The sequence below is a fragment of the Sinocyclocheilus rhinocerous genome, unplaced genomic scaffold, assembly GCF_001515625.1.
Source record: "Sinocyclocheilus rhinocerous isolate Xijiao unplaced genomic scaffold, SAMN03320098_v1.1 scaffold1482, whole genome shotgun sequence".
Classification (NCBI taxonomy): domain Eukaryota; kingdom Metazoa; phylum Chordata; class Actinopteri; order Cypriniformes; family Cyprinidae; genus Sinocyclocheilus; species Sinocyclocheilus rhinocerous.
The window spans coordinates 876,785-893,361 of NW_015624221.1; the positions used below are offsets into that span (position 1 = coordinate 876,785).

Below are 16,577 nucleotides of genomic sequence, written 5' to 3' on the forward strand. Positions count from 1 at the left end.
ATTTATTATATTATATTATTATATTATATTTTTATAATAGCTTATTATTTAAAAAAAAGTATTATATTTTAATTTTTTTATAAAAAAAAATTAAACAATAAAATCACAGTGGAATACATTCAGACACAAGTAAGTCATATAATGAAGGCAGATTTGAACTGAATTATTGAAATGTGATCTCCATTTTTTTTTTTTGATGTTTCTTTAATTGTTTTGTGTTTCCTTATTTCAAAATATTTATATTTTGATGAAAAGCCTATAATAAACTCCTTGGTTCCCAGAGTGACAACTTACCCCATAAGCTATTGCTATTGAGGCATGTTGTCACAAAAGCTCAATGTGTGTTCAGTGAACCATATCATATTTGGGACTTTAAGGGTGGAAATATTTCTTTTTTTTTTACCAAAATATACTGTGTGTATATATATATATATATAGAGAGAGAGAGAGAGAGAAAGTGAAATATGACCTGGTGAAGCGTGAAATATGACATGGATGTGACAGGATTTGTGAGATAAACAGTGTGCTTCTATGCACTTTTCAAATAGCATTTTAAAACCGAAAATGTATTCATTTCAATATTTTTTGACCATTTATTGTTTTACTGTTTATATTTTGATTTAAAACAGCTTATAATAGGCTGTTTGGTTCCCAATGTGACAACTTACCCCATTAGCTATTACTATCGGGGCATGTTGTCACAAAAGGTAAAGCAAAATCGAATGTCTTTGAAATATAACCTGGACTTGTTCTTGACAGGCTCTGTGAGATAAACCGTATATATACAGTATATAGAATAGACAAAACACAAATTGAACTCATGCATGTGGCAACATGCAACACACAAAAAATATGTTATGCATGTGGCCTGGAATAATTTTTCTAGGTTGTAAATAAAACAAAGAAGATTGGAGTATGTTTTACAAAAAAATACTAAATCAGTTTTTCTTCCTCATGTTTAATTCAGAGTGTTTTTTGTCATTTTTTGCGAAAGATACTAGCAATTTCTAAGTGAAAATTGTTTTAAAGTAAACCCTTTTCAGTGTAGTTTGAGAGTATATCCTTGTTTATCCTCTGTGGGAATTTGCAAACAAATGAGAGCCGTGCAGGTGTAGACTTACATCCCACACTGACCAATCACTGTAGAGAGCTGAAAGCACTGAGTCTATATATAGCTGCTCCCAAACCCCCCTCACACTACCTGCCGCAGGTAAAACAACAGACCGCGTCTCGCAAGCACACTCAAAGGCACTTCTAATCCGCACCATGTCGTTCAAGAGCCCTTCCAGGAGTTTCTCCAGCTCAAGTCTGTCTGGTAGCATGGGGTCAAGGGGCAGTTGGTTTGGGGCCATTTCCCCAGCCACTATAGGGAATCTGGCAAACACACTGCGTCCGATCGTGCAGATCAACAGCAGCACTTTTGCCCCGGCTGATGAAAAAGAGACCATGAAGGGTCTGAATGACCCTCTGGCGGGGTATCTGTCAAAAGTGCAACTCCTGGAGGACTCCAACAATGAACTGGAGGAGCAAATCAAAGAGGCTCTGATGAGGAAAGGAGCTGAGAGCGGCAGAGACTGGAGCGCCTATGAGAAGATCGTTGCGGATCTGAGAAACCAGGTGAACAAATAAAAGGTTTTGTTAAGTACTCATGCATGCTTTTTTTATCGTAAAGCACACAACCAAATGTTTGGACACACCTGCTAATTCTTTACTATGACTATTTTCCTCATTTTAGAATAATAGATAATCACGAAATAACACAAATGAAAGTTTGGGAATTATGTAGTTGCTAAATATGTTCTATTTGAGCTTCTGCAAAGTTTTCACCCTTTAAATTCCAGATCTGTAGCTTCTTTAAATGCATGAGATGCAAGTTTACATCTATGTTGGACATTTGTTGACGATTTTTCTTCACTATCCGCTCCAACTCATCCATTATAAATTTTTTTTTTTATTGAAATTTAATTTTAGTTTTAATTTTGAATGGTTGTGTATGTGGTTTAAGCTTGTAAAGACAAGAACAACTTGCTGATAATATGTTGCAACTACCTTTAAATTTTTTATGGAAATTATTCATTGAATTATTCACTGATTCAATAAAAAAAAAATTATATTTCTATTTTTCATAACCAAGATGAGCATGAGTGATCTCGACAAAAGCAGTAAAAGAAAAACACTAAGGTTACAAACCAGCAATAAAACAATTGAAATGCAATTAAGAAACAATGATTGTCAAATGGAAGAAATATTATTAATAAAAAAAATTAAATTAAATTGAAAAGAAAAGAAAAGTGGGTGCATTAAAAATGCCAAGGGTAACAAAAACTTTTTAGTTTTTAGTACAGGAACCAAAATTTGGATATGTGTCAAGACTATCAAAATGCAAATCATTTACATTTTTTCCTTTTGTTGTTGTTGTTGTTTTGTTTATAGATTTTTAAAAATAGTCTTTTAAGAGATATAACAATTTTAAAGAAAAGGTACACTTCTGTACTCTATATACACTGCAGTATTTATTTAGCATTTATTAAATTATTTTATATGATATAATCTATTTTCCTCTGTTTTTTATCAGCATAAAGTGTAATGACAATTGTAAAAAATAACAAAAATCTGCTGTTTGCTTAAATGCTGTAATGAGAACCCTAAATGCAAGACAATGATAGGAGTGTGTTTGTGAATCAACCCCTCAGCTCCAGGAAATGACTATGGACAACGCCAGACTTTTCTTACAGATAGACAACGCGAGGCTGGCTACTGATGATTTCAAAGTCAAGTGAGTTATTTGGTTATTTATTCCTTGATGAAATGTTAAAAACTCTCAAATTAAGAAAATGTATCTTAAACAAATATACTATAATAAGATAAATATACTATAATACAAATATAATAAAACTAAGCTGTGTCACAGTTTGCTGTAAATACGACACACGCCCTGTGGTCTGATGTAAAGAAGCTCTCGCTGAATCGCTCCGGGCAGGTTTGAGTCGGAGCAGGCCATGCGGCAAGGGGTGGAGCAGGATCTGGCACGACTCCGCAAGATGCTGGACGACACTTACATGGGCCGCATGCAGCTGGAGAGCCAGATCGAGTCTATGAGAGAAGAGCTGGCGTTCCTGAAGAAGAGCCACGAGGAGGTACACGCCTTAAACACACTGATTAAAACAGCAACACCTCAAACCTAAAGAGATGTACTCATGTAGGTGGTTCATTTGATCTGTGTTTCTATGAGACTCATTGTTGGACTACAAACAGCCTTCTAGTCACAAGCAGCAGCAGTTAGTAGTTAACAGAGCGCAACGAAAGCAAACATCAGTCCCGGAAGTAAAATCGAATTAATTCTACTGTACACTCTAAAAAATGTTGGGTTAAATACAACCCAGTGCTATTTAACCCAGCATTTTTTAGAGTGTATAGTGCCGTAGAAATCATAAATTAGCGAGATATCAACTTTAAGCAGATGATGCGATTAAGTCAACAATTTTAATTTAATTTATTATTTTTTTTGTTAATATGATCACATATTAATATTACTTGAATTAAATGAATAATAAAATGATTTTATGTCTTACATTAAAATACTGGGAAATTATTAAAATAATATTTTAATAAATTTAATTGAATGAATGTTGATTTAATATGAATATTAATTTAATTAATATTAAACTATTTTAATTTTTAAAATACTCAGACATTATGAAAATATTTATTTTAGTAATTAATATTAATTTAACATTAATTAAGCTAAATATGAATATGATCATTAATAATATATGATATATTTAAATGTTATTATTAAAATAATTTTAAAAATTCATTTGATTTATATTAATTTAATTAAATCAATATTTAATTTATTTTAATTTTAAAATACTTGGTTATAATAATAATTTAAATGTTAGTTTAATTTAATTAATATTTTAATGTTAAAATACTTGAAAAACTAAATATATTCATTAATTATCTTAAAATTTAAATAATTTTAATATTAATATTTAATTAACTTAAAGTGCATTTATGTTATTTATATATAATCAATGGCTTCAATGGACAGATTCATGTGGTTTGTTCCAATAACTCTTTATTGAAGCTCTAATTTATTTATTTGGTGAAATTTATTTTATTTTATTTTAAATATGGGGGGGAAATATGGGCAAAATACTCCAAACTAAGACCTGCTAAAAAAGTGGGTGGTCACCATAAAATCATTATTTGAGCAACTGTTAACAGATCTTTCCACCCGACCTACCTGGTTTTCAATGCTTTAGGCCAGGGCAAGTGTTAAACAAACTCAGCTCTGTTGCCAGATCCCGCCTTTAAAATCCATATAACTAAATTCATGTATCATTTTATTTCACAGGATGTCGCCAATGTGAAGAGCCAGATCAGCGACTCTCAAGTCAATGTGCAAATGGAGACTAAAAACAACGCAGACCTCAATGAGGCCATGAATAACATCCGCACGCAGTACGAGCGAGCCGCGCAGAAGAGCCACGAGGAAACCGAAGCCTGGTATCAAAACAAAGTCAGTCATATTTTGCATTCATTTATTGTCTCCTTCTGTTTTTCCAAAATTGTTGGCACTTTCATATATATATATATATATATATATATAGTGCTTCTAAAATACATTAAAAACAGCTCTTATAATAATTGCACCCTCCTAAGGAATTAGGTTAAGCACCATCTTTCATTTTTTTACTTTTGTGAGTTGTGACCCTATTTTGTACCCTATGGGAAAGTGGAAAGTGCCTTTTAATTTAAAAGAGCTTTGTGCGTAATTATAAAGCGGCACTATATTGTCATGTGACCTGAACACCTTGTTCTCTTTGTTCCTCTCTATCCAGTTTGACAACATGACAGCTGAGGTGACACTGAACACTGAAGCTCTGCAGGCAGGAAAGACAGAGCTGAACGAGCTGCGCAGGCAGAAACAATCTCTAGAAATTGACCTGCAGGCTCTGCACAATATGGTACGGTACACAAATTATCCACTTGACAAATCACTCAGCGTTCCACACAGTCAGCACTCTCACCTGGCAGACATGTCCATCAATTAAATGATAATGAAATGAGATTGCACGAAATGTTCGATACCTGTCTCTGTGCATGCATGTCATCGGAATTTACACATTATTCCTGTGCACCCAAGTGTTTTTTTTTTAAACCATGGGAAAACAGAAGTTGTTTTTATATGGTGGTTTGTCTAGATTTTTTTTTTTTTCGTCAAGATCATTTCTAAAGCACATTTCTGCAAAGAAATAATTGCTGAAAGTCAAGAGGTTTGACACACCTACTCATTCTTTATTACTATTTCCCACATTTTAGAATAATGGTCATTTATAAATAGCACAAATGAAAACAAAATTACAAAATAAAAATAAAAGAAACATTAATTCATTGAAATGTTTCCAGACTTTCCTTTATTCTACTTGGTGTCTAGCAGATTCAATCGCTCGAACATTTCATGCCTGTCCTACACATTATTCCTGTGCACCCAAGTGTTTTTTTTTTACCATGGGAAAACAAAAGCGTTTTTTATATAATGGTTTGCTGAGATTGTATTGTCATGATAATTTTTTTGGACTTAACTGAAGCACATTTCTGCACAGAAATAATCGCCAAAAAAAAGCCTGAAACCTGAAAGTCTTCTATGAAAGTCTTCTATATATATATATATATATATAAAAATAAAAATCTGTAAGGATTTGAGGCAATTAAGTGACAAGGATGAGTCTGGCATAGAGCTGGAATATTATATTCTTATTTTTTTGTATTACATTTATTATACTGTATTAATTGTATTTTTCATATTTTTTTATTTCATTATTTTTGTTTCGCTAGCACAAATTGCCTTTAATATATTGTGAATCTTTTTCAATATATTCAAGACAAACTTGTTGTGAAACAAAAATAATGAAATTAAACAATATAATAAAAAATAATACAATTAATTAAATATAATAAATGTTTTAAACATTTAAAAATAAAAAATTATGTTTTTCAATTTAAAGCATTTACACAGAGGCCTTTATTTAAAAAAGTTATAAAAACTTTTAAAAATAAATTTTAAAAAGTAAGATCATAAGAAACATAAATTTTTTTATTCTGCTTGGTGATCTGCAGATTCGGTCACTCGAAGATTCTCTGCATGAAACAGAGGCACGTTACGCACACGAAGTCAATGGGTACAACTCTCGAATCCTGCAGCTGGAGGGAGAGCTGGGACAGGTGCGCGCGCAGGTGGAGCGTCAGGCGGCCGAGTACGATGCCCTGCTCAACATCAAGTCCAAACTGGAGGCAGAGATTGCCACCTATCACCGCCTCCTGGAGGGTGTTGTTGACGACAAGGGGGACAAAAATAGGTAAGATGAAGGAGACATGAGTTCGTGAACAGTGATCAAAAAATGGATATTCCAGCTCAATGCCAGAATCATCATTGATACTTAATCGCCTCAAGTCCTTAATCAGCTGAATCCGTTTTTTTTTTTTTTTTAGACTGAAGCCAAATCCCATAAAAGCCCTTATAAAGATTCAAATTAGGACTGGGTAATATATCAAAGATTCACAATGTATTCAACACAATTTTGCAAGTCATATAAAATTATTGGAAAAAATACATGCATTTTCAATGTTGACTTAAACAATGTAGCAAAAATACCATTCAAGTTGGTTAGTTCGATTCATTTCATGTATCAGATCACGCTGTCTATTTTAAAGGAATAGTTCACCCAAAAATGAAAATTTCCTGAGAATGTACTCACCCTCAGGCCATTCAAGATGTAGATGAGTTTGTTTCTTCATGGGAACAGATTTGGAGAAATGTAGCATTACATCACTTGCTCAGCAATGGATCCTCTGCAGTGAATGGGTGCCGTCAGAATGAGAGTCCAAACAGCTGATAAAAACATCACAATAATCCACAAGTAATCCACACCAGTCCAGTCCATCAGTTAACGTCTTGTGAAGTGAAAAACTGCATGTTTGTTAGAAACAAATCCAAGACATTGTAACTTTAAATTGGTGCTTCTGGCCAAAATACAAGTCCATAATCCATAATGCCTCCTGCAGTGAAAAACATTTGTTTAGAACTGTTTTGGACTGTTTTCACTGCAGAGGATCCATTGGTGAGCAAGTGATGTACATTTCTCCAAATCTGTTCTGATGAAGAAAAAAACTCGTCTGCATCGTGGATGGCCTGAGGATGAGTAAAGTTTTAGCACATTTTCATTTCTGGTTGAACTATTCCTTTAATAAAATTCTTCAAAACACTGATTTGATGATTTGTTTCTAAAATTGCAAATCTTAACTTTCTCTGAAAATGTTTTAGTATATGCAGTTAAATACTGCTGTTTGTTCAAATGTTTTGGTCCAGTTCAGAACAAATACAAAAAGCATGTTTGTGCATCTTTGTTGCACTATCATGTTGTTCCAAACCTGTATGCATTTATTTCTTCTCCGGAAAAAAAAAGCATGCAAATCTAGCGTGCACAAAGCTCATCTTTCCATGGTGAAGTCACTCTATAGTAACAAACACACAGCACAAACTCTTTCCCTACAGGCTTGTGAGAAACATGTCCCAGCAAGCATCTGTCCTTTAAAATAGACACCACTTAAAAACTTTCCCCCCTTATATATGCAGAAAAGCGATCACTCAGTGTGGGTTTTTCAGTGAACCCTTCTTAATGTCGATCCACCCCACTCTTGAACATTTAGTTGAATCTTTTCCCATCAAATACCTCCCTTTGTGCCATTCTCTCATGTTTTCTCTTCCCTCCACAGAGAGGAATTTTCTTTAGAGCAGTCATTGTATGCAGGTGAGTGCCGTGACGTGTAGATTTTAGGCATCGTCAGTATGAGTTAACAAACAATGCTTGCCTAACCCGCATCAAGCTTGTCTTCATACTAATCATCACTCACTGCTCTATGGTCTAACAAAGACGAGTAAACAGTGCTGCCCGAGCCCTCGCTGGCCAAATACACTCACATCACTCACGCTGTTTATGTTTCTCACTGCTAACCTCATGCAAATATGTTTGAAGACAATCATCTTTACAACCTGTTGAAGAAACAAAAGGGTCATTCTACAAAACAGGTGCTATTTGTGTGCCCTTTTTAGCCACCTTAGTCTCTATTAGCATGTATATATAATAAAATTAATAAGTGAAAAAGTGGATATTTCTAGAAATATCACCATTAAATTCTCAAAGAAGGACCTTCATGACCTTGTATTGTCAAATTAAACTGTAAAACTTCACCCTGTTACTGTTCTGAAGACATAATTATATCTTGTCATATTCTAAATATATCTATGAATATATTATAAATTGTTAATTTTGCTTGAGATGGAGCGACGCAACGTATTGAAAATACATCATTTTAAAAATCTTTTACAAAAACTCACTTGCAAAATTACCTTCTCAAAATGCAACAGGCATCTGATTCATAGAATGACCCAAGTAATGTTTTGTTAATTTTGCTTGAGATGGAGCGACGCAACGTATTGAAACACATCATTTTAAAAATCTTTTACAAAAACTCACTTGCAAAATTACCTTCTCAAAATGCAACAGGCATCTGATTCATAGAATGACCCAAGTAATGTTTACTAGCCTATTAAAATGTTGCTTTCTCAACTAATATACGCAGCAGTGTTGAACTTTGATTATTTGTTTGCTTGTAAGAGCTTCTAATGTTTAAAAAAAAAAAGTCTAACTTGTTTTTGTATGCTACATAAGTGCAGACATCCCACCCTGCCAAAACCCATTTCCAGGAAATAGCCCCGGAGAACAAACACCCGTTTGTTCATTCATTAGTATTCGTGAAACGAAAGTGAAAGTGATCCAGTGTAGTCTCACGAAATAACTGGATATCTGAACGCAAGAAGTCCGGCGACGCATTGATAATATCAGGAAAACACATTATAATAAGAGGTAAAAACGATAAAAATATGTAGGTAATACTAGGTTAAAATGTGTCTTGGCTGAACAGTTGTTATCAGATGACCGAAAACGCATCTTAATACCATGTGGAAATAGGGATTCTCTCTCACACACTCGATATTGTTTAGAATTTGCGGGCAGCTGGGAGCCGCTATGGTTATGCTGGAGACTCCCGGACATTCCTGGAGAGGTGGGACGTCTGTAAATGTCTTAATGAATTACTAAAGGCTGACTCTAACCTCCAGCTTTCTGTCTCCAGCTCCTCCGCCTTCCGTCGGACTTAAGAAAGCCATCATCATCACGCAAGAAATAGTGGACGGAGAAGTGGTCTCTCAGAGCGAACTTGAGCAAAATCCTACTAATCACAACAACCACGTTTTTGGAGAGGAAGAGGAGTTGACAGAACAAATGGATTTAGCGATGGAAAAGGCGAAAGAAGAGCAAGAGGAGTTGGCAGAACAACTGGGGTTAGAGATGGAGTTAGCGATGGAAAAGAAGAAAGATGAGCTACAGGATTGGGGAGAACAACTGGATTTAGAGATGGAAAAGGCGAAAGATGAGCAAGAGGAGTTGGCAGAACAACTGGGGTTAGAGATGGAAAAGGTGAAAGAAGAGCAAGAGGAGTTGGCAGAACAACTGGGGTTAGCGATGGAGTTAGCGATGGAAAAGGAGAAAGAAGAGCAAGAGGAGTTTGGAGAACAACTGGAGTTGGCGATGGAAAAGGCGAAAGATGAGCAAGAGGAGTTGGCAGAACAAATGGGGTTAGAGATGGAAAAGGTGAAAGAAGAGCAAGAGGAGTTGGCAGAACAACTGGGGTTAGCGATGGAGTTAGCGATGGAAAAGGAGAAAGAAGAGCAAGAGGAGTTTGGAGAACAACTGGAGTTGGCGATGGAAAAGGCGAAAGATGAGCAAGAGGAGTTGGCAGAACAAATGGGGTTAGAGTTGGAGTTAGCGATGGAAAAGGAGAAAGAAGAGCAAGAGGAGTTTGGAGAACAACTGGGGTTAGAGATGGAAAAGGCGAAAGATGAGCAAGAGGAGTTGGCAGAACAACTGGGGTTAGAGATGGAGTTAGCGATGGAAAAGGAGAAAGATGAGCTACAGGATTGGGGAGAACAACTGGATTTAGAGATGGAAAAGTTGAAAGATGAGCAAGAGGAGTTGGCAGAACAACTGGGGTTAGAGATGGAAAAGTTGCTAGATGAGAAAGAGGAGTTGGAAGAACTGGAGTTAGCGAAGGCAGGGGCGCCCCCAAGGGGTGGCCATAAACTCTGGCCCCCCCTGTGGCCACCCCTAGAATAATTTTGCAGTGGGTACTATTAATTTAAATGCATAATGTAAATTCACAATAGTTCACGAAGTGAACGAAAATAAAATGCAGCACCCGCTGCAGCCACGAAAGAAGATTGTAGATTGGCGCCACCAGAGTAGCTGTTTCACTGCCCTTCTAAACATTCTTTATTGTTATGAAAATAACCCAAAGCTCATGAAAATCACATACCAGTTATATACTATGGTAATCGTGTGTTTATTAGCTTAATGTTCTTGTGTAGAAACGTTTCTCTGGGTTTGCTGTGGACAGAACACAACGCGGAAGTGTAAGGGAAGCACATCATCGGGTTATGAACGCGTATTATGAGTGACAGCGAATGAGCTTCATCGGAGTCAGAACAGCTATTGCGGAAGAGAAAACATACTGAGACAACGCTGGGAGTAGCTAATGCTCATCAGATTGTGTAAATCAGTGGAAAATGAATAGAAATGATGATTCTGTCTGAAGGAATATGAAGTAAACGTGTAAATATATAAATTTTGCTCCCAAGTATGCGCACTTTTGGTCTATAAGCCCTTAATGATGCTGTTCAGTAAATCTGTGAACACAAATAAACCGCAGCAGACTAGACTGAATATGAATGCTTTTTTTTATTCTATTCAAAATACCATACATTATTATTATTTAGCAATCCTGGCATAAATTAAAGAAATGCCTTTCACTGCAACCGATTTTTATCATACAGTGGTCAAATATCGAAGCTGGAGTCTTTAATCTTTCTAATGATACACGGTTTGTCCAGATCAAGTAAGATTGTGATGTTTAAGCGTGCTGTGAAACAATAATAATCTGAGGCCGCCGGCAAAGGTTAAACTAAATATCGTCCTTTTGTTTGATTTAATTATTTTAAGGAAAATAACTACACTATTTAAAGAGTAATTAATTGCTAATTAAAATGATATTGTTACATTAACCAGAAACAAAGGTAAATAAGTATAACACACATTACACTAAATTCCTTTTATTAAATTTTTTTTTTGGTGTGCCATTCCAAGATTTGCTGTGGCCTCCTCTGGCTCCCCTATTAAAACTTTCTGGGGGCGCCAACAGATGTAGAACAACCGATGTAGAGGAAGATGAGTTAGTGGAGGAAAGAGAAGTAACCTGTTGAACGTGATGAGGATGAGGGAAGCTTCTCAAGATATGATGAAGGAGAACGAGTGACTTTGTACTGCTACGTCTCATCCTAATCTTACAGCATTAGTGGTTCGTCTTTCTGTCCTTCTTATTGCTCAATTTTGCTCAATTTTTCTTTGTGATGACCATGACTATTTTATCAATCTCCTGTACCACAATAAAACATGTATGAGCTTAATTTCCTTGGCTAGTGTTGTTATTTTAGAATGTAAATTACCAATCGGAAGTTTGGGGTCCGTAAGAACTTTTGTTTTTGAAAGAAAATGATACATTCAGCACCAAAAGTGACAGCAAGACATTTATAATATTGCAAAAGATTTCTATTCATCAAAGAATGCAGGGGGCAGTTGCATAAACTTAGCCTCTATGTTAAGACAATGTCTTAAGTATGAGTTTGACCAACTAGCTGTTAGCCAAGGGGTAATCAGTCTTATTTTGGGATTCAAGTTAGACTAATGTATGCTTTTATGTAACTGAATTTAAAAAATGACCAGTTTTAAAGAAAAAAAATAACTTGTAAGACTAGTCTAAACCTTATATGCAACTGGCCCCTGAACAAAAAAAAAATGGATCATGATTTCCACAAAAATATGAAATAGCACAACCGTTTTCAACACTGATAATAATAAGATGTTTCTTGAGCATATTAGAATGATTTAGGATCATGTGACACAGAAGACTGTATCAATGATGCTGAAAATTCAGCTTTGCATCAAATGAATAAATTACGTAATAAAATATATTAAAGAGTTATTTTGAATTGTAATGACATTTCACCATATTTTTGTTTAAATAAATGCAGCCTTGGTGAGCATAAGAGACTTCTTTCAAAAACATTAAAATAATCTTACCGACCCTAAACTTTTGCATGCATACAGTCATTTTACCCCAAATAACAGAAAGAATCTCTTATATAGAAGACGGGTTTATTCATGACCGATTCAGGATGTCCAATATTGATGCATTTGGCGCAAACAAAGAAGGCAAGAGGAAAGGGAAAATACTGCATGACTAAAGTCAATAAAACACTGTCAGACAACAGAGCTACGCAATGAAACATAAGAGCGTATCAAAAAAAAAACGTTTATCCGACATACAAATAACATTTATCCTATAAATGCAAAGCGAGAAATATATTCGTCTCCCTGTTGAGGTGCAATTTACAGGTGGAGGATCGACATCACTGGCCAGAGGTGTACGATGGAGTCCACAGATGTTGGTCTCGTGATTGCACATCATGTCCTTAACGGGAGAAGGTCTTGCCCCTGGACAGATCATGTGAGGGTTACATTCATATTCACAGGTCAAAACAGTGGAATAAATATAGCTATATACTCAATATTGCAAGACACATGAGACACATGATACCAAGAAAATGTCAAAGTGCACACATATATATATATATAACCAAAACAATATAACAATAAAAATAAGATTCGAAAAATATATCACTGTCTCTGAATTACAATCATTGATTCTTAAGGATTTATAGTTAAGCATAAATCTGTAACACTTAAATCAGAAGTCAGAAATCAGTAACACATTTTACGAAAAGATTCGTTAATATTAGTTAATTCATTAGGTATCATAAACTAACAATGAATGTTCATTTCTACAATAACACTTTACAATAAGGTTCCATTTGTTAACATGACAAAATACTTCTAAAGCATTTATTAACCTTAATGTTAATTTCAACATTTACTAATACGTTTTTATTAGTACAATCAAAAGTTGTATATGTTCATATTATTTAACGGACCTTTGCTGACATTAAACTAGCAATGAATAGTTGTATTTTTATTAATAACACTAACAAAGATGATTAAATACTGTAACAAACGCATTGTTCATTGTTAGTTAACTAATGTCACCTAATGGAACCTTTTTTTAAAGTGTTACCATTTCTATTATATATTTGTAACATCTGAAGCTGTATAAATTCCCATTAGCTAATGTATCATGAACAAACATGAATTAACAATGAACATTATTTGAAATAAATATTAACCTATATTAATAAATGTTAAAATATAAAGTAAAAACGGTCGCTCATTGTTAAAACTGTTTTTTTTTTTCCAAGTTAAAAGCACACTGACATTTACGAAAAGTAATTCATCAGAACTCACGTTAGGTATATTTCGAAAAGTTTCTACGCTATTGATAAAAATCAATTTCTAATCTAGCAGAAAAAATGGCCTTTGATTCCAGAGAAGACGTATCTGCAGCACTTGGCCACGTTTTTATTAATAACACTAACAAAGATGATTAAATACTGTAACAAACGCATTGTTCATTGTTAGTTAACTAATGTCACCTAATGGAACCTTTTTTTTTAAGTGTTACCATTTCTATTATATATTTGTAACATCTGAAGCTGTATAAATTCCCATTAGCTAATGTATCATGAACAAACATGAATTAACAATGAACATTATTTGAAATAAATATTAACCTATATTAATAAATGTTAAAATATAAAGTAAAAACGGTCGCTCATTGTTAAAACTGTTTTTTTTTTTCCAAGTTAAAAGCACACTGACATTTACGAAAAGTAATTCATCAGAACTCACGTTAGGTATATTTCGAAAAGTTTCTACGCTATTGATAAAAATCAATTTCTAATCTAGCAGAAAAAATGGCCTTTGATTCCAGAGAAGACGTATCTGCAGCACTTGGCCACGTTTCAGTTTAAACAAGCTCAAACCGCAACCAACTAAAGTATATTTGAAAAGTACATGGTAATCTGCTCTGATATGATCAGTGGATGGTGCAACGCCTCAGCGTAATCAATGAAGATTCAAACACACACTATCACAAAGTAATCTTTTGCAAGCACATGCCACTGGTGTTAAATAAAACCCAGAGATATGCACCAACATCAGCACAAATCAACCACCTCTACTGGAAAAAAAGCCCATGAGAAAAAGATTTTAAGACTTGGATAACTCTGTGCGGTTTCATATAACGTGTGAAACACTACTGATTGTGAAACAGCACTTACGAAATAGTTTTCATCTCTTTCTTCTCAGCGTCCGGGCGAGCTCTGTTGAGCACCTTCAGGAAGTCCGAGGTCTTGGCCCTCATGCGAGTGTGGATGTAAGCCTAAAACCAGAGAAAACACATCTGTGAGAGTGGAAAACGCCTACATTCCCAAGAATAGAGCAGTTTTCTTCACGCTGACAAATTGGTTTCATCAGGCCATACAAAGGGCCGAATGGTTGAATGACAAGTATGCAAACTGAGAAGCACATTACTAAGCTTCTTACAAACTCGAGGGTCTCGTTTGAAGAGTGGCGTTGGGCAAAGAGGCGTTTCTCACCTTGGAGCACTTTATGTGGTAGTGCAGATAGTCCCGGAAGGTGTGGATGAGGTTGATGGTGTTGTCTCTGGTGTTGGCGTTGGTGTGTCGAGGAAACAGCACTGTTGGGAAATGATTTCAGTATTTTTATTTGAAATATAATAAGACATTCACTGTAATTGTGACACATTTGGGTAACATATATATAAAGTTTGGGATCAGTAAGATCATCAGTGATGATTTTTTAAAGAAGTCTCTTATGCTCATCAAGACGTAGAAGACAAGAAAAAACAGTAATATTGTGAAATATTATTACAATTTAAAATAATAATGGTTTTCTATTTTAATATATAAAATGTAATTTATTTCTGTGATCAAAGCTGTAAAAATTTGGTGCTCAAGTAACATTTTTTTTATTGTCATCATGTTGAAAACAGTTTCTAACAATATAAGTCTTTATTATCACTTTTTATCAATTTAACACATCCTTGCTTAATAAAAGTATTAATTTATTAAAAAAAAGAAGAAAAAAAAATACTGACCGCAAACCTTTGAACAGTAGTGTGCATTAATAATAAATCAGCATATTAGAATGATTTCTGACATTGTGCTGCTTAATATTTTTTTTGTCAATAATTCAGGATTCTTTGATTAATAAAAAGTACAGCATTTACTGAAAACAGAAATCTTTTCAAACATGTCTTTACCATCACTTTTTATCAATTTAACACATCCTTGCTTAATAAAAGTATTAATTTATTAAAAAAAAGAAGAAAAATTTATAAGCTTTTTATTTTTACATTTCTAATTAAAACAATAGAATAAGAACAAGTAGAATGTTACCAATCAAATGAAATTAGTATTAACAAAATTAATTCGTACTACAGAGGTGGCACAGAAGAACACAAAAGTGGCTTGTAGCTATGATGAAAATTCAGATTTGAATCACAGGAATAAATTATATTTGAAAGTATATTAAAATAGAAAACCATCACTTTCAATATTTAACAGTATTACAGGGCTCTACGCTTACTTTTCTTTTTAGGAGCACTTTTAATGGCATTTTTCTAACTTTATCAAAAGTATGTCATCTTTTATGTCAAATTCAAAAATGTATATTTATAAGCTTTTTATTTTTACATTTCTAATTAAAACAATAGAATAAGAACAAGTAGAATGTTACCAATCAAATGAAATTAGTATTAACAAAATTAATTCGTACTACAGAGGTGGCACAGAAGAACACAAAAGTGCAAAAACTGCCAGTAGGTGCTGCTACTTTTCTCTCCAATACGGTAGGAAGTTAAATGAAATTAAATGTGGAGGATGTTAACTGTGACAAGATGATTGACAACACTCAATATGGCCGCTCGATTGAAAGAAGCCCCGCCTTCTGAATAAAAGAGCCAATCGCTAATCAGTAAAGTCAGCGCATCACTACAGCTGCTGTGCAGGATTCTGATTAACATTGTGTTTAAGGAATCAACAGATATGTCTGTGATACATTACTCAACGCTGCAAAAACACGTTGTAAGTAGAAATTTTTGACGCTCCCCTGTGCACAAACACAAATATGCTGATCGGGTCAGTCGCAATGCAATATATATATATTTGCCCTAGTGCACTGACAGAATTTTATTATACATAATATATTTACAAAATACTTTTTAGTTAACTAAAAACTTAAAATTAAATTTTGTTGTAGTAGTAAAATATATATATATATATATATATACACACACACGTATGTATGCGTGTGTGGTTGTACATACACATGTATTTTTTATGGTGTTTGGCTTAGTGTTATGTTAGAATCATTATTATACTCATCCCTTTTGTTCCTTACTATTTTGACTTGTTTCTAGCT

General features: G+C 34.2%; 1 protein-coding gene and 1 pseudogene across 2 annotated transcripts; one reads left to right on the forward strand and one right to left on the reverse strand.

The window, feature by feature from the left end:
• The first annotated feature begins 1,202 nt into the window (after positions 1–1,202).
• On the forward strand, positions 1,203–11,048 carry LOC107739632 (keratin, type I cytoskeletal 18-like). Of its 2 annotated transcripts, XM_016551808.1 has the most exons (10): positions 1,203–1,617; positions 2,694–2,776; positions 2,981–3,137; positions 4,361–4,525; positions 4,848–4,973; positions 6,127–6,365; positions 7,783–7,817; positions 9,202–9,545; positions 9,906–10,004; positions 10,071–11,048. In XM_016551808.1, the coding sequence occupies exons 1-10, from the start codon at positions 1,267–1,269 to the stop codon at positions 10,239–10,241; spliced, it is 1,770 nt and encodes a 589-aa protein (XP_016407294.1). In that variant the 5' UTR covers positions 1,203–1,266; the 3' UTR covers positions 10,242–11,048. The 2 variants fall into 2 exon arrangements, with proteins under 2 accessions (XP_016407294.1, XP_016407285.1); XM_016551799.1 differs by having other exon boundaries at positions 9,906–11,048.
• Positions 11,049–12,316: 1,268 nt separating this feature from the next.
• LOC107739702 (actin-related protein 2/3 complex subunit 2-like) overlaps positions 12,317–16,577 on the reverse strand; it is a 15,714-nt pseudogene continuing 11,453 nt past the window's right edge.